This window comes from Primulina eburnea, chromosome 3 (assembly GCF_022965805.1).
Source record: "Primulina eburnea isolate SZY01 chromosome 3, ASM2296580v1, whole genome shotgun sequence".
Lineage (NCBI taxonomy): Eukaryota > Viridiplantae > Streptophyta > Magnoliopsida > Lamiales > Gesneriaceae > Primulina > Primulina eburnea.
The window spans coordinates 8,233,281-8,255,982 of record NC_133103.1 but is presented as its reverse complement, the minus strand read 5'-3'; the positions used below and the strand labels follow the sequence as shown (position 1 = coordinate 8,255,982).

The following is a 22,702-nucleotide window of genomic DNA, read 5'->3' as shown; positions in this document are numbered from 1 at the left end:
TGGCTTACCTCAATTAATTATTCCTCACTCTCAACGTTCTAATTTCCATGTTGTTTTTAATCATATTTGATAATTAATTTCTCAAAACAACGTAGCAATTGTTTTTTCGTGATTATTGATTATTCGTTTGATTGCAAGACTGATAAACTAATTTTGATTTGTATGATTTATTGTTGAATTAGATATCAAAATTGTAATTGTTTTAACCCCTCTAATTTGTAAAACAACTGAGATTAATATTTTTTTGCTTTTGAATTATCAATTGTTTGGGAAAAAAATTGCCTGAAATAAAATGCAACTGCTTATGTTTGTGTTATTCAATTTCCTATTTTTGTTAGTTTTTTAATGTTAATCATTAAATTAAATCTTAATCGCTTGTATGATATTGTTTTATTTGAAAAGGGTTGAGCTAGGACACATGTTTTATATTTAACTAAACATAAGACACGATATGAATAGAATTTCTAATGATGTATATTTAAAATAAATTGATAAAATTTCTCAAGTTAATAAACTCTAATGATAAAGTTGATAGAAACCAGAGTTTATTTGATTTTGGGTATTTGCTAATTAGTTTATTTTTTTAGGATTTAATTTTAAGAAAACCCATTTTTAGCACAATAAATTCACATCTCCTACTCTAGCTATTACATTTTACTTGTAATTTGATAGTCTGGCCGTGTGAGTTATCCCTTGTGTTATTTTGATAGATCAATGATACCCTCGTAGAAGCTCGAGTCATGGATGATCCGGAAAACTAAATGGATAGCTGAAATCAAATCAGAGTCAATATACAGAATGTTTTTTTTTGCAGCAGCTATGACATTTTCTCCTCGGGCAATCAGAAGCTCGGGCTCTCATGCAAGCTCCCGAGAACCTTCTACCCGGGTTACCTCAAAAAACGCACCACACTCGAGTGTATCAGTATGGGCTACCTCATGCTTGACAATCATTACTGTCAGAACTACATGGGTTTGCAGGATATGGGCAGCATCTTACCATACTTAGCAAGTGGGCATTGAAAACAAAGTATGTATCTCATTTAAAGGATTCTGGAATTTTGAACTCTCAACATTCACGTATATCACCACATATACAGTCATTTTACTCTTCTTCACCTGCTGACTTAAACATCGGAGTGACTACGCCGGACACTCATCCGGCACCCATTCACGAATTCATTTTATTGTCTGCAGGTTACAGTTGAAGCCATATTACAGATAAATAACTTCATCACAATTCGTATTTCTTTGCTCACTTTTCTAAACATAACATTTATATCATCATTCGGTGAATTGCCCAGAACTAGTTCAACCAATTCACCCGGATAAACATCAATAAAAAAACGAATTGAAATCGAGTGCTTAGACTGATATCCAAGTATGTGAAGCTTCTTTAGTTCAGGATGATTTAGGTGTTATTAAGGTATGATTGAGGATCATATGTTGGAATCATCCTTTTTTGCATCTATTTCTCCCCAAGGCCAAATGGATTATTTAAGCGACGTCCCCATCCCGACCGTTTCTAGAGTCTTTCACATTACACGTCTAAGGTTGTGCTGTCTCCACGTTTCCAAAACCATCCTATATACGCTCGTTTTCGCTTAACCCGCAATCCAACACAACCTTATCAAGAATACCTCCCAAATCCACGACACAAGCAAGGCATTCTCGCTTGATTTAATGGGAAACAAAGAAATGGAGGTGGTGAAGGGTTTGAACGTAGAGAGATACATGGGAAGATGGTACGAAATAGCTTCATTTCGCTCGGCTTTTCAGCCCAAAAACGGCGTGGACACGAGGGCTACCTACACTTTGAATCCAGATGAGACTGTGCATGTTTTGAACGAGACATGGACGGGTGGGAAAAGGGGTTATATTGAAGGTACGGCATGGAAAGTTGATCCGAAGAGCGACGAGGCGAAGCTCAAAGTTAGGTTCTACGTGCCCCCTTTCTTGCCTATAATTCCTGTTACTGGGGATTATTGGGTTTTGTACATTGATGAGGATTATCAGTATGCTTTGGTTGGGCAGCGCAGCAGGAAGTATCTTTGGGTATGTTTCTGGAAATCTTGCTTTTTCTATACGTGGTTTTTGTGTTGTTTGATTTGACTTGTGGATTCATGGTATTTTTATGTCTTTATCAAGGGTAGTTTGGATCCATCGTGGCTTTTAAGAAGCAATTCTCATGTTTGATGAGTTTTTGTGCTTTTGAATCAAGTGTTCTTTTAGGCATTTTTACGGGACAATCTGTATTTAAAAACCTATTTAAAAGCATGTTTTTTTAAAGAGATGCTGATGTGTTTCGAATGGACTTTCAGTTCTTGTGGAATTCCTTTTGTTTCGCTCTTATTTCAACACCAAATGCAAACCCAAGATTAATCAATGCTCGCTTCTCATCTTGAGAAAAAATCAGTATATAATAGTTTTTAGATTGCTCGTACACATTTTTTGGTTTCAAACTTCTGCTGCAATAATCGGTCTTGGACTCTTTTATGTTAAGGGGTTAAGATTCAAGAAATTTAGGGTGGTGAAATCATGTGAGTAGCAAGTGGCTAAGTGCTTTGGTAACGCTTGGGTAGCAAGCCTCGACTTTTTAAAGTATGATGTTCAAGGCAATTCACTTTCTGTTATACCAGACCGCCGCCTATCTTCTTAAGTCATCGAATCGTAATTTCAATAAGATATATGTTGGCAACCTGTGGCTTTGCTACGAGTCTGAGTTTCTTGTTAAATTAACAATCTTGTTTTACTTGTTGGGTGGTGGCAGATTCTTTGTAGGCAATCTTCTCTTGACGAAGAAACATATAACCAACTGGTGGAGAAGGCCAAAGAAGAGGGATATGATGTTTCCAAACTGCACAAAACAACACATTCTGAAACTCCACCTGAGAGTGAGGGCCCGAAAGACACCAAAGGGATATGGTGGCTTAAATCCATCTTCGGGAAATGAATAATAGGGAACTTTTAATTTGTATGTTATTGTGTTTTGAGTGTGTTTTGTCAGGTTTCCTTGTTGATACTAGTCGCTTGTGGATGTTGTGTGATTTTGGATTCTTGGTGTATTTGTAATTTCTGAGGAAACGTTAGTTCTTTATTTCAAAACAAAAATTTGTGTGAAACAGTCTAATTGGTCGTATTTTATGATACGAATATTTTATTTGGATCATCTATAAAAAAATATTATTTTTTATTATGAATATCGATAGGGTTAATATGTCTCACAAATAAAGATTCATGAGATCTTCTCACGAGAGACCTACTCATATTTAAAAGATTCAAAAATTAACTAATCGAACAAATTTAATCCTTCGTATGATCAATGCATAAACTCGAACTAATTACTTCGTTAATTAAATTATTTTTGTGATTTTTATTGTAACATCTCGTATTCGATGACTTTTCTCACTGTATTAAAACGAGTCTTTCTAGCGTATTTATGTCTTCGTTAATACGCATCTTATGAAATTTCTTATAAGATCACCTATTCCAGAATTGTTCCAAATCAAACACACATAACTTTAGAGTTATTATTTGATAAGCTTCCGAGAGAGATGCATATGATATATAATATATTTTTATAATTTGACTAAAAATAATATTATTTTTACAACGAAATTAGATTGGGTCGATTGAGATTTCCTTCCAAAATTTACACTTCAGAGTTTCCTGATAATGAATAAAATAAAGATAATAATAAAAAAGGAGGGAGTGTAAAATAACTATCGACTTCCGCGCGAAGCCACCTCACAAGGACCGAAACCGGCCACCACAGCTCCACCCAGCGGGCACCAGATCCGCCACCCGCAGGTCCAGTCTGCTACCGGGATTCCGAAAAAAATGGTGGAGATGAAACTTCTTGGGATGGACTTTGGCTGCGCATTGGGATCGCTAAGCAATGGAGAGTTCCCTGAAAAGGATTGCTTGCTTCCGCTGATATCAAAGCTATTGGGTTACTGCATCGTCGCTGCGTCTACCACTGTCAAATTACCCCAGGTGATTACTCAGTTTATTTACTTACATTTGCATCGATAAAACGAATCTATTAGTGTGGTTAGGGTAGTTTCTCGTGCATTGATTTTTGTATTGATTGGACTTGGCGCGATTATAGTTGTAGATTCATGTTTGCTGCACTTCATTATTGAGGTTTTTGGGCAAAAAAATGACGAGAGTTCTGATCTTTGGCGCCTTATTATGAACTCCCCAGATTTTAGTATCTTGGATGGGGGGACACGGGAGGGTGGGGAAGGTTTTTTGCTGAAGATACAGTAATTCGAATTTTTAAAGGACTTGTGCTTAAAATAGAATGGATGAATTTGCCCTTTTGCCTTGTCTTGCGAAAAGTAATTGGAATTTGCTATGGAACCCAATGTGTGCGTTAGGTACATCATTTAGGAATTGGGGTTTTTTTGCGATTTGAATTTAGATTTTTTTTATTTGCTTCAAATATCTTGAAATGTGCTTTGTCTGCTTGATTTTGCATTAGGTTTCATTTGACGGATACTATTAACTTGTATATTTTCTATACAATCTCAGGACATGAAAATCGTGTGTTCTGTGTGGATTGGGACTTGAGATCATTGTTTTCTTTTCCACATGGTTATCAAGTTTAGTTTGGATGATTTGTGTTGCTTTGAGATGTTCAGTTCTCTTAATTGAAACATTATCAAACTCTGGGTGTAATGAGATTAAAGAATTTCATTATCATGTTTTTGATCTATCATAATTGTTTGGATACTTTTTGGGCCATGTGACTTTTTAAACCGTCACCAATCATTTATTGTAATTTTTTCAATCACAGGGATGTATTCTAAATTCACCTCATATTGGAGTAATTCAAAATCCGTAATGAATCGAACAAAATTGCCAAATTGAAAGTGGGATACCGTAATTCGTCAAAATATTTATGCTTGTAGAAATGAGTATCAAATTAGAATATTTCATTGTAGTTGTTTACCCTGAAAGACAAAAATTACTTGGGGAAAACTAAATGCGTGAATTTATATGTGGGTGATAATAGTCTCTTTAGATGTTTTTTGGTTCTCCATTAAAATCTTGAAAAAACTCTCTGGTCTAGTCTGCATTGATATGGATTATGAACGATCAGTTAGAAACCTTGAATATGCTGGGAAATGGATCAGCTGAATATCAATTTTAAATTATTCCACTCTTCAATTCATTCATAGGATAAACTTTTCACACTTTCACTTCTTTAAGCTGAATACGTCCTGTGATTCAACATAATTGTATGATATCACTCGAGTAAATTGATGTTCTCAAGTTTATCATTCACAGTTTATTCATGATATCCAAGTGGGATCAGTTAACTTGCTTCCATATATTTGTATAAAATATTTTGACCTGTGGAACAATTACGGGGATTGAATTTGTGATCATGCTTATTAAAAATCTTTGCATAGTTATGGAAGCTGATGTAAAATTAAGAGACATGGAAAGCATCACATTCCAGTCTTTCTGTTACATATATCAGTGATGAACTGGGAAATATTGAATAGGAACAAGTTGTAGACTTCAGCATACCTGATTGTGATTTGCGTAATGTGCTTATTCCACATGCAAACTTTAAGATTGGTGCCACTAGTTTGGGTTTAGATTAAAACCAAAACATTGTAGACTACTTAAGAACAATCAAGAAGAAGAAGTGTTTAGTATTTGTGGATTGTGTCGGCTGCCTAAAATGTTTAGCATTTTACTCCCCCCGCCCTCCCCTTTTCGTGCCTGTAACACAGTGAAAAGAGCTTTAAATGTGTACATGTTTAATTGTCAAGTCAGTTTAATTGTTTTATCTTGAAACTTGTGATTTAGCTGTTTGATACCAATTGTTGCTGCTTTTTTTCAGATACTGAAAATATTGAAAAATAGTAGTGTGCGGGGCCTAAGTATTTTGTCTTTCGAACTTGAAGTAGTTGGTTATACCATTGCTTTAGCGTATTGTCTTCACAAAGGGCTCCCCTTTTCAGCATATGGGGAGCTGGCATTCCTTTTGCTCCAAGGTATGTTTAATAAGGTTCCAGCTTTCAAGTTTTCCACCATTTCTGATATCACATGATATAGAATTATTTGTTTTTTGTTTTAGTGCTTAGCAAAAAGCTTTTACTATTATATTATAAGCCTGATCAAAATTTATAAAGAATTACTAGCTCTCAACTCACATTAAACATATACACCAATAGGCAAATATAATATAATTAATCACATACATAAATTACCTATATCTATCAATTTTTTTATCACTCCTTATTACACATTGAGATCCTTTAACCATCTCATACCATCCCATACCACGTACTGAATAATACTTTAATGTAATTCACTCATGAATTGTGGGCCATTGGCCCATTGCTGCGCTCACTTCTCTTACTTTTCCATCAAAATTCGAATTGCTACTTATGTTTTTAAATTAATCATTATATATGATTTAAAACTAATGTGCATTTTGTATGTATGTGAGTTAACGTGGAACCCTAGGCCTACTAATCCTTTTATTTTTCATATGCTAGTGAACTATATCTGAATATGCATGGTCCTTGCAATAACAGTGTTAATCCAAAGCCTTGTTGGTCTTGATATACGTTGAATAATTCTTGAAATCAAGCTTGATAAACATAACATGTTAGGTGCTTAAAAAAACATTTGACAGATTTCGTATCTCCATTGCTCTCTTTTCTGTTGTTTGCAGGCATAATTCTGGTAGCAATCATATACTATTTTTCTCAACCTATAGGAACCATGACATGGATCAGGGCATTACTGTATCCTTTGAATGCCGTTTTATATATTGTAGAATTTCCATTTCCTTTTTAATGATCTTTTTTGTATGATCGGATAATGTAAAATCCATTTCCTTAACTACTTAACTGCAGATATTGTGCTATTGCACCAACTATCTTAGCTGGTCAAATTGATCCCATACTTTTTGAGGCTCTATATGTGAGTCAGCAATGTCTACTATTTATGCTCTTTGCTCTTGATATTCTGCAACAGTAATATTTATGAAGTTTGAGCATTGAAAGTTTAATTTGTGTGAGTCAAATTTCACAGGCTTCTCAACATGCAATATTTTTCTGTGCAAGGATTCCACAGATTTGGGCCAACTTAAAAGTAAGGATTTAATTCAACCTTATTTCTTTCTATTTTAATAAACCATGAGATATTTATTTCGATATCATCACGTATACTCATTCCATGATTAAGATTTTCATTCTGCAATATAGTTCCAAGGATACTTAAATAAAATATGGTGTTTTGCAAGGGTGAATGATATGTTCTAAATTGCACAAAAAGTTGTGATTTGCGTCAATTGTTCAGGATGAAAATTTTCTAGTAGTAAAATTGAAAATAGTACAGATTCCCCCTTATTGTACTAACAAGTTATTATTGCTATTTTGAGCAGAATAAAAGTACGGGCGAGCTTAGCTTTTTGACATCGTTGATGAATTTTGCTGGTTCGATGGGTAGGTTTGTTGCATTTTTCCATTTGCATATTCAGATTTAATGGGAGGTATGTAATTGTCTAATGGCTGTTAATTTCTCTTTGCCAGTAAGGGTCTTCACCAGCATTCAGGAAAAGGCGCCAACAAGTGGTAAAATTACTTCTTCTTATTTGCTGGAAATTAATATTGGCAGTGCAACCTATGGAAACATTAAAATATAATGACTCCATAATCTCACGTGATTACCATCGATGATTTACAAGGCAGACTTCAGCTCTCTGTGTTCTTGGAATTTGCATTTTTGTCCCTGGTTAATCGAGTTGAAATGGAGGTTTTGTATCTTAATATGTACTGATGTTAGGAGTCCTTTAAACTGACTTTGATCTTCTTGAATTTGTTGTAGTGGTTTTGGGCTCCATTATTGGCATTATGACTAATGGCACCATCTTAAGTCAGATAATTCTGTACCAAAAACCACCTGCAAAGAAACAAAAGAAAGCCGATTAGAGAACTGAAGATGGCTCCCCCAGCTTTCTTATATATGCTGCCAACACCCAGACTGAATTTTGGTGGCAAAATTTATACGCAGTTGCACCGTAACAGCTCTCGGCTGTTTGATTATGTAGTTTTTTTCAATCTAAACATTCAAGGTTTTTGTTTATTAGAAAATTTGTTCTTGCAGGCGATAGTCATATAGAATGTTTTCCGTCTGTGTTATTTCTGAATTTGAGAAATATGTTTAGATTATATAATAGTATAGATGGTTTCTAATTGGCCTTTCCCCGATGCAACCACCTAGAAAATACCATGCTCCATGCTCGAACAACTTTGTCACCATGGTTAACTCACAAATACACCGGGAAATAACTATTTTGGTCCCAACAATTTAGTTTTTGAGCATTTTATGATGACAGTTTTGTCTCGTAAACTTTTAAAAGAGCGCAGAATTAGTTTTGCCCCACTATCTAAAATAATGAGCATAAATTCTTGCATTACTTGGTCAAATACTACACGTGATTCAATTAACGAGTCAACATAACAATATAAATAAATAAATAATACGATTCTTATTCTAAGGATTGCAAATAATATAACCAAATCTGAAGTGACAGATACGAGATATCCTAGTAAACCCACTAATAGTATGTGCTTTAATAATTAGGAAATATTTTTTTTGTCAAATCTTTCAATTTAAAGTTGGGTTCATTAAATTTTCAAAGTTTGATTTTTGGTACATTAATTTAAATTTTTGGCTATTTTTATCAAATTGTTCATATGTCGGCGATAAGTACCACTATAACATCAAAAATTGTTGACTTGTCATATATTACGTCAAAAATTGAACTAAAATAATCGAAAATATAAAGTTAGTGAACAACCATTGAATGAATATAAGCTAGTGGACTAAACCATATCATTTTCCCACAATTACTTATACAATGATTTGAATGAAATTATAGTTGTATTCTTAACTTTAGTTCGAATCATTATTTGCATTTATAAGGAGAAAAAAAATGGAGAAAGCAAAAATAATGCGTCGGATGTAAGATTTGAAATTCCTCATTTTTTTTAATATCCGAATATATTTGTCTTATATTTTAGTTTTATTATATTATGACCTTTAATATTTATTTAATTTTATAGTTTAGTTATGGTGCACCTTCATCCATTGAGTTTTTGTTTCGTCAGATGCTAAAACCGACTGAGTATCATTGCCACCGATCGACATCCTCAGATTAATGTAGGCTATTTGAGTTCTTAGGATTTCAGAAACCCCATGTCTCAGATTTAATTAACAGTATATATTTATTCTCAACCGCGTACGTTTACAACTTACAAGTATCTCATTATATCATTCTATTTATTCCATTCTTTGTATTATTGACAGCCGACTCGTATCCATAAGCTTCATGCTCCCCATGATTGTTTAGCTGCATCAACATTCAATAAACAAAAAGATCAAGAGCTTGAAAATAATATATATATATATATATATATATATATATATATATATATATATATATATATATATATATATATATATATATATATATATAGTTTTGATATACTGTCTACCAATCTTGTTCACTTGATTGTCTATCAATGATGAGACATTCATATATATCAGATGTATCATTTAAAAAACGATGAAAGTCACCTCATTAATGGATGCTTCTGTGGGTGAGCTGATCAAAACAGTGTATATATGTATATGTATGTATATTTGTGTGTGTGAGAGTATTTTTCTGGTCCTTTTAATTCTTACTGTTAGCAAATGTAATAATATAATTAAGAAGCTTAAATTTGATTGTAACCTTGTTTTGATAGAGCCCAGTTGGTATCAACTCCCACATGCCATGCAAAGTAACCAAGCAACCCTTTCTGCTTGGCATACGAAACTTTAGCAGCAACCGACTGAGTGTCATCGTAACCGATCCACGTCGTCCCCGAGTAGCAGTAATTCGTCACAATGGTGGAATTGTAGACAACCACCGTGCCACTATTCTGCGAGATGAAATTCCTGATTTGGTTGTAGCCCATCGCACCGCTATCTGGTCCGGCAGGTCCAGTTGATGGTGCCAACATGCCATGATTATTGGCATTGGCCAAACGCCAAGCATACCCGTAAAACGGTATCCCAAGTGCCAGTTTCTTGGCACTTAAACCTGCCTGAATTCAAGAATTGATTCCATAGCTTCCACTAACTTGGCTGGTTGAATCATACAGCATAGAATGTGAATTTGTGTATCTATACCACGAAGGATCGTAAAAGTCATACGCCATAGCGTTGACCCAATCAAGATTCTGGTTTATCGAATTCACGGGGTAGTTCAGTCCGTTCAAACTCGCGGCGTAGTAAAACGCTGCCGTTAACAAAAGGGCTGGCTTCCCGGAGCTCTGGGCCTCGGTCGTGACAGCGGTGCGCCATTCTGTTAAAAGGGTACCTAAATTAGTCATGTCCGAAGATGTTTGCGGGTACTCCCAATCGAGATCAAGCCCGAAAAATCCATAGGATCTGGCTAATCTTATTGAAGAATCGATGAAAGATTTTCTCGAGGATGACTGGCTAGCCATCTGAGAGAAGACAGTTCTGTTAGCACTGCCACCACCAATGGACAAAAGGGTTTTGACTGAAGGGTTTTTGAGTTGGACAGTTCTTGTGAACTGGTAGAAGGAGTCATTATTTGCGGAAGAAATGGTGACTTGTTTGGTTTGAGGATCAAGATCCGCAAATGCGCAGAATATGTGCGTGAAAAGAGACGAGTTGATGTTTGAGGCTGCGAATCCACTGTCTGGGAACCAGTACACACCATTCACTGCATTTTGTCCCGCACAAAATCGCAGTTGAAAGAGAGAAAGGACGGAGAAAATAAGGAAGATCTTCATTAATGAGTAAGCCATGAAAAGATGAGGCTGAAGATCTACGTTTTTATAGCAACAAATTCTCGATTGCAGATAACATATCACGTGGAATGACTTTGAATTAGAAGTATAGGCACAAAAAAAAAAAAGGTTAGGCTATCCTATACTTTTTTTAATCGCAAAACTTGTGGTATTATTGAGATTGAAAAATATCTTTGGTTACAAGACTATCTTATACTTGCTGTTTATAGTTAATAAAAAATTTATTAATATATATATATGTAAAATATCCATGAAATACCTTTATTCTTTTGAGTTTAAATGATCGCAAAGAATTATGAGTATGTCTTTTGTGAGACGATTTCACGAATCTTTATCTGTGAGACATGTCAACTCTATCTATATCCGCAATAAAAAATAATGTTCTTAACATAAAAAATAATATTTTTTCATAGATGACCTAAATACGATATCTGTTTCACAAAATACGACTCGTAAAATCGTCTCACACAAGTTTTTGCCAAAAATTAAATATAGCAATTTTCCTATACCTTATACTAGATATAGATCAAGGTATACATGTTCTTGTTTATTATGGGTTACATCATGCTGACATTTTTGACCACACCCATGATGAAATAATTTTCCATCTTGATTAGGTGGAATAATAGGATAGGTGGTGCCCTAAAGTTTTTAATGAATTGAATTTATGCAAAGTTTGACATTTTCTCCAATGGTAACTTCATTAATGTATAAGCAAACGTTTTCAATTTTGAAACGCAATAGAAGGCTTTTGGATTAGTTTTCGGGAAATCGAGCTATTTAATTAAATTCTTTTTGGCAATATACGAGCTCCTTAATTTTTTTTTACCTATTTGTCTCACCTTTAGCATCGTATTTAGTCCTATATATTTATTTATTTTCAATTTTGATATAATATATTTAATTTCAGTTTTAGCTCATTATCTTTTTTTATTTTTTGTCATTCGATCATTTTCGAACGTGAGCTGATTTGATCCCGATCATTCATTTGTTAAACATAGCAAAATTATTTTGTAAGTTGATCTATTTTGTGTTTTGGTAATTTAATTAGTGAAAAAATTGTTATTTACATCCTACGTATGTCAACATTCCAATTCTTTGAATACAGGTCGAAGTTTCTGAATTTTGTAAGTTTAAATAATATTCCAATAACTGTCCACCTTTGGCGTCTGCCATATAGTTTTATTTAATAATAAATAAATCACAGGACATCTTTGTCAAAATTCTTCACTAAAGACAATTTTTTACAAATTTTATCAGTAAACATTTTGAAATGAGACGATTCAATATTAAATTTAAAGGAAGAAATTTGGTTTTTATAAAAGAATATCAATTAAATGAATACTTGGTTTATTTTCCATGCACCAAGACTTCACTTGTTCAAAGTGAACCTTTTTTCCAACCACAGCGTATAGCATGCATGGATTGGCTGCAGCATATATAGCATGGTGACCGACGCTATAAAAATTAACACAATCACCATATATAGCATGGTGACCGACGCTATAAAAATTAACACAATCACTTTTTAATAAACATTTATATAATTTAAATTATTTTCTATGTAATAGATAGTGATCATCGCTATACAAATTAAATCATGATGTGTATATTATTATATATACACTCTTCACAATTTTTTAGGTGAAGATATTATTTTGAATCATCTTCATTTTAAGCAAACAGCCACTAAATATTAATATTAACTTATGCATGCTTGTTTTCCAATATCGAATTCTTTTAAATATGCTGACTGATATTTTGTAAAATGGTCAAGATTCATTGACGTTTTCGATAATTTTTCAAATTGAATTTTTTAAGCAATAGTTTTCTTATTACTCACCAAGGTAAAACATGCATCATTTCCTACCCTTTCAGTTAAGATAGAGTCAAAAGAACAATTAATGAGACAAATTTCAATTGACAATAGCAAATGACTCGGACAAAGAATTTGTAAAATGGGACTCGTAAAGAGTTGCAATGACATCATCTGAGTAAAAAACTGTAAAAATGGCCCATGGTAAGTATCGACGCTCAGCGTTATGATCTATAAATCTGCAAACGTTGATTCAAGGGACTGCTAATAAAGGCAGTAAAAGTGAATGGTTTTCTAACTGGATTAGAAAAGGGTTCTGAGGATACCTTGCAAAGGGAATGCATGAAATCCACTTTCTCTCAACCATTCAACAAAATTATCAAGAATTAGAGGCCAAGCATCACCAGAATCGTAATTCTGAAGGTCAGGAAAGCTTATCTACGAAAGTAGATACATCGTGTAAATATAATATAAAATAAAAACTAAAGGATGCAATGAAAATCAAGTCATAACAGAGGAGAGAATTACCTCTTTGCAAAATCGATACAAGCCTATCCATTGGTCCATGTTCATCATCTTGTAATCTTTCTGGATCTAACATTCAAATAAATTTGAGAAATAAACAAGCGCAAACTATAAGTTTGATAAAACCAAACAGGCAAGGGAGGGGAAAAACAGATCATAAAGCAACTAATGAGGTAACTCGTTCTTGTTTTGAAGGGAAAAAAGGAAAATTGTGGTCAACAAAATATCCCAATAGTAGAGCTGTTGGTTTTCTAGATCCCAGGTCTTGGGTTCGAGTCACATCGTGTGTGTCATCCTCTTTCTATGAAAACAAATAAGCTAAATTAAAACCATAATGACATGATAGTACACACTCACCTTAAGAAATTCAATGAAGAAAGTAACTTGTAGCTGATATTGAGACTTTAGAATTAGATCTAGTAATATGCAAATGGTCTCCATGTCTAAAAATTTCTGGTTTTCGTCTGAGAAAGTAGAACCACCAAAATTAAAATGAGGGACTATTTAGAATTTCAGAACATGAGAAAGTTCAATGTAGAAAAACTCTGCAACTGCTTGAAATGTGAAGGGAGGTCCTGCCAAATCCAATGCTTACCAGTAAGGTGGTAACGGAATGCAAAAACATAGAAATCCTCAAAATTTTCCTGCATCAAGACCTGCACATAAACAAAATTAGGATAGTTAGGTCAGATTTCACAGGGGCAGAAAATGAACGACGGAGCTTATGCCAACAGAAATTACCTCTTTCTCCAGTTGTGGCAGTGCTTTCTTCAATTTATTGAAACTATTAACTTGAAGAGCCATCAAACCACTTTGCCACTCATCCTGATGAGTATGGGAGACGAATGAAGTTAAAAATACAAAAATTGTCTGGTAACGTAAATAACAACATAAAAAGAGATATTTACAAACGAAAACCACAGCATCTTGTGACACGGGTATGCAACTAAATATATTTAAGTTAATCTTATAGATAATCTCGTTCTACAACATTTATCACCTTGAATATTTTATTATTACCGCCGCAAGTGAGAAAGGATAGATATTTGAACATCTGATTCTGGATTGTGTATAAAATATAAATATTCATCATTTCATCTTCATATATTTATAACTTTTCTTTCAATTAATTAAGTGGCTAGATAAATTGGGAACTGATGAAATAAAGTCATCATTGCCTATAAGTTTACCTGTTAAACAAGATATGCAATTCAGTCATGAGAAATGGAAAGAGAAACAGAGTAAAACTAACAACAAACTACTTTGTAAAATACACACACCATTCCACAGGAAGAAGACTTGTGTACTCAAGAAGATAATAGCACATCCTACTGGCTTACTGCATGCTTTGTAAGATAAAAACCAACATATTACCATTCCACAAGAATAAGCGCACAAAAACACAACTTATCAACACAATACATGTTGACACATAAGACGAATGAATGAAAAGGTGCACATATAATATAACGGCATTCCAAGATAAGAATATAATAGATAACACATGAAGGGTTAAAAAGCAGAATCACTTACTAGTGTAAAGTATCCTTGCATTTCAGCTTTCAATTTCCTTAAAAAGGTAAATATGAGAGTGATCAGGTCCACAGCAAACATATGGTACATTCTTGTACTGATAGTTATGTGCTGAGATCTTTCAGCAACCATGAACTTACCAAGCAAACATCAAAACCCTGACATCGGTATGATCCACTTTTAAATCTGAACATAATTTTTCTATCCCTTCTGGTCTGTCAACAAAATTAAAGGCATGAGATTTTCATTCATTTGACAATATCACATAAATTAATTTTAAGAAAAGTCACCATCCTGATCGACTATTGTAATCAGATAAACAGATAAGATAACTTCTTTAAGTTTTGGAATACATAGCATTAAGCATAGGTTATATGGAAAAAATATTGGAACGGCATCTATATAATACTCTGGAATGCGAACCACCAAAAAGTTTGTACTCAACTAAATGACATTTATTTACAAATGTGAGCACTAAGCTGATGTGCATGGCCCTACAGTTTTAATCTAAAAATGTAAAATAAAGATGGACTTAGTATTATCTCGGTAATAACTAATAAGATTTCCATTCAAATAAACATCTTTTGTTGGAAACTACATTGAGATTTACCAATATGGAATATATTTGTTACAAGAAAAGCGGCCCTTTTATTATGGGTATTGTCTAATATGATAGTGGCCATCTTTTCTTTGTTATATTTTCTCTCTCTTATAGGAACTGCATACCCAGTTTTTTGGAGCTGTCTCTGTAGCTGCCAAAAGTTCGTAAATTGGTATGTGATTCTCTTAATTGTTCTGGAAGACTTTCATAAAATTAATTGTCTTTCAGTTTTATTCCTATCTGAAGAACAAAAAATTAACATTCGCCCTCGAGATGGAAAAAAGACATTTTGCAATCCCAGCTTGCAAATGATCTTGCAGAAATCTGGACTCGCTAGCACTTGCAACCATATGTCGACGAGGTGTCACTCAATGAATGGAGCACATGATGTGAAATTTGTCCACTGTGGAGCTTCTCCTCTACAAAGTGTCAATCTACTTCTTGGTAGTTCATCCTGCCTTGTGCAATCAAGTACTACTAGTATTAACCATGGAGCTCAAAATGATAGGCATCCTTTCTTGTTCTTACCATAATTTCCTTGTACTCTTCTTGAATTGATTATATAGCAATGTCATAAAACGAAGTAAATGAACTTAGTAACATACCGTTCCTTGTTCTCCTTATAATCAACATATCTCGAAAGGATTCAAATAAATACAACATGAACATTATTTCATTCTGAAACACAGGGGCAAGTGATAGATGTATGTTACAGTTCTATCCATAGAAAGGGGACAGTAACATCTTCAGCACTCAAAGCATGCCTTAGGTGCATTTGCATGGTAGAAGACTGTAAATTGAACTATAAACACTCACTCGATCAAGCCTGAAAATTTATTAGAGTATTTGGCGAAAAGTGTATTGACACGTTTCGGCATCTTTCTCCCAGCTTTACTTGATGCTATAAAAAAAAAGAATATTGTCAGGAAACAAATGATGAAATCTATACATGTCTATGCAATCATGCAATGCCAGCGAATAGTCTTTAACTTCAAATGCACATGACACTCAATCCAAATAGCCGTGGAAGATCAACTTAGTGTACAACATAAGTAAAATATGGGTTATCTTTCTGGCAAACATGCTTGACATCTAACACAACTAAAAAACTCATATTATATACAATTTTCGCTACTATTATGATATAAAGTAATTCTAATTTCTATGTGCAGATCTAATGGCCATATCCTTGAAAATATCAGAATGCAGAAAAAGATGAGCGAAATTATATAAACTAATTTATCCTTTACTCCTCATACTCGTTAGAAAGATAGACCGTCGACCTACTCCAAGGCTATTTCAAATCAAAATTTCAATTTCTGGAGAATTTTAATCATGTTACATTCGAAATTTAATATCAAAGAGAGAAAATAAATAATTATATAAAGCAGAAGAACAAATCATAGAAATTTGCTTCGAATCCGTACATAAAAACTAAGCACACTTTCAACATTTCCAAAATCAGTCTTTGTTTACAAAAACTCACGCATAATTTTGATGAAGTTTTTCAAGTAAAAGTTTACCGACGCAAATTCTCCTAATGATGTCATATTTACAACATTATGATATAGTATTTTTATCCCATTTTTTATTAGACCCAAACTTTTACCTTCAAGAAATCCCATAAAAAAAAACACAGTCCCAACTCAAGAATGCATGAAATACACCCCAAATTCAATCAGCAAAGCCCATTAAGCAATACGCATTCAGGAGCCGAAAACCAAATAAAACCAGAACACGCTGCTACAAGAGTCACGTCATTTCATGAAAAAGGAAAAGAAGAAGTCGTAAAATATACCAGAACCGACACGGGCAATCTTGACAGAAGCCAAGGTTGGCCGATCAGATTTTCTCTTACTGGCAACCGACATTTTTCCTTTGTGTTTTAATTCTCTTTCAAGATTTCAAATTCGAGAAACGGGATTCTTGATGGGTTTTTCAGGGTGTTAATTTCACCTTTTCCAACGAGAAGGCAAGGAAGACGACGAGTTTCAGAAGGGGAGATGAGAAAAGAAGGCTATTTAAAGGTTTATTTCTCACTATCTTTCAAAAATTAAAAACATATATTTCCAACCTAAAAACACAAAATTATTTATTTATATTTTCCGGAAAGGTGTGTACAAATTACAATGGTTATCTATACTATTATATTAAATGTGAGGGCCTTAGAATAACTACCTTTGAGGACATCAAAAATATTTAATTTTATAATTACCTTTTTTATCATACTTAAACATTTTCAAGTCACTCCATATTTTAAATAGAAAAAAAATCAAAATAAAATTTTCTTTTTAAATTAAACAACTTTTCTAAATCGAAAATAATTTCGTGTTAATTATTTAGTATTATTTGATCAAATTAAAAATAATAATAGCACATGCCATGCATGTGCATCTTTTACTAGTGTTCTAGAAAGCTCTCGGCCCAGTGTCTGGGGGTGAGCAAAATATCGGTCAAAGCGAGAAAATCGAAAAAATCGAAAAAATTTAGAAATTCGGTTCGGTTTAATCGACTTAATCTGGTTATTCGGTTTAGAAATTCGGTTTAATCGGTTTATTCGGTTCGGTTCGGTTTTCTTGGGAAAAAAATCGGTTAGACCGATAAAACCGAATATATATACGTATATATATAATATATATGCTGGGCCTCAAATTTGGATAGGATGCATTTTTTTTCTACTGGGCTTTTTACATGATGGAAAGTTGGAAACTCAATTCTATTGAAATAAACCCAACTATTGGCTGCCCTAACTCGGTAATAAAATTCAGTTGTAGTTTTGTATAAATATCTCTGTATATTTGAATCATGTATTAAATTCAGTTGTAGTTTTGTGTAAATATGTTTTAAAAGTTTATTTAATTAAAAATTCGGTTATTTCGGTTGAAGACCGAAATAACCGAATTTTTATCGGTTCGGTTTCTTCGGTTTTCTTTTCAAAATTCGGTCGGTTCGGTTTTCCAAAAAAACAAACGGTCGGTTCGGTTTTCGAAAAGTTCGGTTCGATTGGTTCGGTTCTGACCGATTGCACACCCCTACCAGTGCTTATGCGGTTCTCTAATTTTTATTTTTCCACTGGTCTTTCATCTGTACCAATTACACGGATAGTTATTTTATGTAATTAATGGTTAAAATTAATAAGTATTTTTATGTTATGTATGATAACACTTAAATTATGATAACAATATTATGTCATTAAATCGACTTGTTTATTTTCTTTATATGAAACTAATAAAAAGAATTAAACAAACTATTTTAAAAATTATATATTATTTTGTTTATCAAAATTTTTAATAACAAATAAATATTTTTTAAAAATTCAAAATTTTTCTCACTTATTAGATAATAAATTTTGATAAAAAAATTTAATTATTTTTTGAACATGTTAAAAATATTTATATTAAATTTTTTTAAAGATACATATATTAAAGTTTTATTAAGATAATAATAATAGCAGTTTATGGGAAGTTAATATAACAAAAATTCATAATAAGCAATTTATAGATACATAACGTTATTTGAGAATATGTTTCACTCTTTCCATGATCGGACACTTGATTATTCAATATATGTGTGAACCCTATAAAATAAAGAAAATATAAATAATATTTCTAAATAAAAAAATAAAATATATGAAAAATAATAATAAACTCTTTGTAATGGAAAATACATTGTAAACTCTAATCTATGTTGTTTCTATATGCAAGTAGATCATATCAACGAACTAATCAGAATCTAATAAATAAACATATTTTTGAAATATTTATCTCATGAGTGATACTGAACAGTGCACCTATTTTTTTATTCTTATTGAAAATTGGTTGTCTAAATGTGATGCAAAAATCAGAATGAATTATTTATACAATTTATAATAACAACTAAATTTATCACAGTAACACAAAATCATATCTCAAATAATGAATTGATATAATCAATGGAAAAATTTAAAAGTAATTTATGTTTTCAATGAAGTTCAATTTCAAATTGAATTAAAAAAACAAAAAAACATATAATTCATAAATTTCGTTGAATTGATATAAAAATATGAAATTCAAATTTGAATTAATAAAAAAAATGATATAATCAATGCAAACAATAATTGAAGTTATCATTTATTACAATACACCTATTTCGAGATTCGTGATAAATTTTTTTTAGAATTGTTATTTTGGTGGGAACTTGCAATATATATTAAAACACACTAGAAATTGTCTGAATATAAGTTAGAGAAACCACTAGCAAACCAAGAGAGAGTAGACAAGGAATAGCCCCACCAGGCAAGATCAACAACTCAAGCCATAGCCCCGCCAGAGTTCAAGTTTACAGTTCAACAATTGGTCGATGGTAATGTTTTAAACCCAATTTACAAATACAACGGAGCACCAGAGGATCCCAACCGTGACATAATTCTAACAGTCATTAAACCAGAGGTGACTCCTTCTTTCAAAGTGATATTATAACTTGATTCGTAGACTTGTGATCTATTCAAGTATAAAGGTTTATTTAATTGCGGATTTTACCGTGCAAGAAAAGTTCGATCAGATATGCAATGGACCCAAAAAAAATGTGATGCTGAATTAGCTTCCACTTGAAGTGCACAAAACAAGGCCGTCCTGATCATTTTTTATGCGGAAGTAGAATTCCAACCACGTAAACAAAGAGTCACGTGAATATGTTCATTATGTTGCTTGCAAACCTGATGGTTTTCATTAATTTGAACCACCTTTAAAGGATGCCATTCAGGATCTCGAAGGTACTCCTCCAAGAGATTGACCCACCCACTGGGCCGGTTGGGTCCAGGGAAGAAAAAACACTTCTTCAAGTTAAAGGTTACCATTTTAATTATGAAATGCATATGAAACCAAAATCAAGAGGGTAATCATGCCCAGTTCATGATAGAAGTAGCTAACACTTTAAGCTAAAATGTGGCTATATCATCAGCTCCTTCAGAAAAACACAAATGATCTCTTACATTCCGTGCTCGCCAACTGATCCCTCAACTTAGACCCGCTCCCTCCAACATAACGACCATCCTTCAATTCAGTAGAATGTTGGCAACTATACCAATCCATGGCCAGACAAACATCTCATCATGGTCATGATCTACAAGGGCATCAGCCTCAACAGCAGGCTCTGAAGGACCAGAATGTGCATCCATGTCATTTTCCAAGTATTTTGCCAGTGCAACATGATTGGCCTTGTCTCTAGCAGTTCTTTTCGCTGAATTAATGCACTTGCCAATCCCACTTGCATGTTGCAAGAGTTCTTTATACAGAGAGTCTCTCTTCTTCTTGTTAGGACAAAAGGGGCAAGTATACACGTAATCAGAGATTTTAACCTGGTGCTTACCATTCTTCATGGTATAGAAAATACATAAATCCAAAACTTTCTAAAATATAGTAAACTACAAGGCTGCGGGTGATCTGAAGCCAAAGCATGCATGCAACTTACTAAAGCAAGGCTTACTAAAGAATTTAAATATATTAAATTAGATTAGGCCACATATCACCCAAATGTACTTTAAAAACTGTTGAAAAATACATATGATTCGTTGGTCTCAAACAAAAAATCAATGTCCATTACAATGTATTTCATCTTGTAGTTCAAACTCTTGACTTCAGCCTTTAAGCTGCATATCCATGGCGCATGCTTTGCATAGGAATTGCCTTATCTTGAGCCTAGGTGTGGATGGATTCTAATACCTATGGGCTAAACGCTTAAACCCATTGATCTTGCCGACATTCAACAACAAAAACCGAGAAAACATGTTCAAGAAGACATACCTAACTAACCTCACCAATGTAAGCACCCTCTTAATTTCTTAACCGCCAACAGTTCTGAGCAGCGGCGTAAAAATCAGGTCGCAGGAGACCTTTTACGACAGGTAGAAAAACAAATGGAGGGCTTACAACCACCTCTGTAAGGCAAACCATCAATGCGACTCGATCGATCAAATCAGTTGCATCACAGAAAGTGATTGTGTTAAAAGACCAAAAAATGTTTAAATTAATCATATGTAGTTTTCAATCTCTAGAATAGTTCCACGAAACAATTTTAAATTCAAACATAACTGACCCAAGCTCAAATACAGCAAACTGGTTTCAAAATCAAGAAACAGAACATGATTCTTGGTCTTCGTTGTATTTCTCCACAGAACATTCAGAGATAAACATGCAAGTTACAGAGCTTGAATCTTCAACGTTAAGACCGATCGAGCAGAATGTATGGAACACCGTATGTATCTGAACTGACCCGCGGAGAGACTAATGCCAAGCAGCTATTTCAACTGGTGATGATAATAGGTGGGGTTGGAACTGAGTCTTGTATTTAATTTTATGGTATTCTCATGCGATAAGTTTCATAGATATCGTCGAGCGTAAATGACAAGACAATAAATGAGTATACATTCTTATTTCATCTAATTTTTAGTTCAAATTCTACAAATAATTAAAGTCTTAATTCATTATGTTATCCATATATATCGATTTATTATTTCTACTTTACATATTATCTATCATTTTATGAACATGACATCGTATTATTTCCATTTATATTACAACCTGTGTAATTTTAAATCAATATGACAATCTATTTCATGATCTTCATTTAAAATTGAGAGCATAAAAATTTATTGGTTCCATTAATACGAAGATCAGTCCCAAGTATAATATCGTATATGCATGTATAATCTAATCTACAAAATAATTCCATGTGATAGCGTAGCATTATGAATTCTTTTCACGTCATTGTTTACGTGTTTGTATATAAAACTAATTCTTGGTCGTAGAGCCGAAATTTCACCATTTTTAATATTTTTATTTAACTATTTACAATATTTCATGCCATTGTATTTTGTTTTCTTATTACGTTACCTTATCAATTATATAGGGAAAAAATTATGTAATTACCTTTAAATTTTTTGTCTAGTTTCATTAGTTACTAATTATTTCTATACCGTTGTGGACAATGTTTTCTATGAAAATTGGAGAAACCCAACTCTAATTTAAACAGCTCTTATTTTTATTTTTATTTTATTTATTTTTTTGGGATGGGGTTGTAATTTAAAGGCTATTTATGGCTACCAATGAACCTACACAAATATGAAAATCAAGACAATTTAAATAAAGCACGTACTCTTTAGGCAATTTTGAATATTGCCATCTAAAATGTTCGAATCCACTCAAGTTCATGACCAAACTCCATGAATGGCTCTCCACATTTGAAGGCCAAAACTCAAAATCCATTAGCTATATTACACAAAAGTTTGAGGTTCAAAATAATTTTCCAAAACAAGAAGTAAAAATGGTGTGATCCTCCACCATTTTAGAGAGCTCAAGGCCACAAGAATTGGCTAAATATAAAGAGGAAAGGC

General features: G+C 33.2%; 4 protein-coding genes across 5 annotated transcripts; 2 read left to right on the top strand and 2 right to left on the bottom strand.

The window, feature by feature from the left end:
* The first annotated feature begins 1,574 nt into the window (after nucleotides 1–1,574).
* On the top strand, nucleotides 1,575–3,121 carry LOC140825989 (temperature-induced lipocalin-1-like). Its single transcript, XM_073188070.1, has 2 exons — nucleotides 1,575–2,054; nucleotides 2,770–3,121. Exons 1-2 carry the CDS (start codon nucleotides 1,683–1,685, stop codon nucleotides 2,950–2,952), a joined length of 555 nt encoding a protein of 184 aa, XP_073044171.1. The 5' UTR covers nucleotides 1,575–1,682; the 3' UTR covers nucleotides 2,953–3,121.
* Nucleotides 3,122–3,684: 563 nt separating this feature from the next.
* On the top strand, nucleotides 3,685–8,224 carry LOC140825988 (mannose-P-dolichol utilization defect 1 protein homolog 2). The gene is made up of 8 exons (XM_073188069.1): nucleotides 3,685–3,995; nucleotides 5,860–6,013; nucleotides 6,700–6,772; nucleotides 6,884–6,950; nucleotides 7,062–7,121; nucleotides 7,414–7,474; nucleotides 7,562–7,603; nucleotides 7,857–8,224. Exons 1-8 carry the CDS (start codon nucleotides 3,840–3,842, stop codon nucleotides 7,958–7,960), a joined length of 717 nt encoding a protein of 238 aa, XP_073044170.1. The 5' UTR covers nucleotides 3,685–3,839; the 3' UTR covers nucleotides 7,961–8,224.
* A 1,011-nt stretch (nucleotides 8,225–9,235) lies between these two features.
* On the bottom strand, nucleotides 9,236–10,957 carry LOC140825986 (class V chitinase-like). The gene is given in 2 exon segments (XM_073188065.1): nucleotides 9,236–9,384; nucleotides 9,769–10,957. Coding segments are annotated over 2 exon segments (1,110 nt in total). The 5' UTR covers nucleotides 10,856–10,957; the 3' UTR covers nucleotides 9,236–9,361.
* Nucleotides 10,958–12,778: 1,821 nt separating this feature from the next.
* On the bottom strand, nucleotides 12,779–17,367 carry LOC140825987 (uncharacterized). Of its 2 annotated transcripts, XM_073188068.1 has the most exons (10): nucleotides 17,132–17,367; nucleotides 16,150–16,234; nucleotides 14,873–14,947; nucleotides 14,733–14,769; nucleotides 13,941–14,024; nucleotides 13,795–13,855; nucleotides 13,557–13,663; nucleotides 13,203–13,268; nucleotides 13,001–13,112; nucleotides 12,779–12,913 (listed from the first exon to the last, which is right to left on the bottom strand). In XM_073188068.1, exons 1-10 carry the CDS (start codon nucleotides 17,202–17,204, stop codon nucleotides 12,906–12,908), a joined length of 708 nt encoding a protein of 235 aa, XP_073044169.1. In that variant the 5' UTR covers nucleotides 17,205–17,367; the 3' UTR covers nucleotides 12,779–12,905. The 2 variants fall into 2 exon arrangements, with proteins under 2 accessions (XP_073044169.1, XP_073044167.1); XM_073188066.1 differs by having other exon boundaries at nucleotides 12,905–13,112.
* Between the last annotated feature and the right edge of the window lie 5,335 nt (nucleotides 17,368–22,702).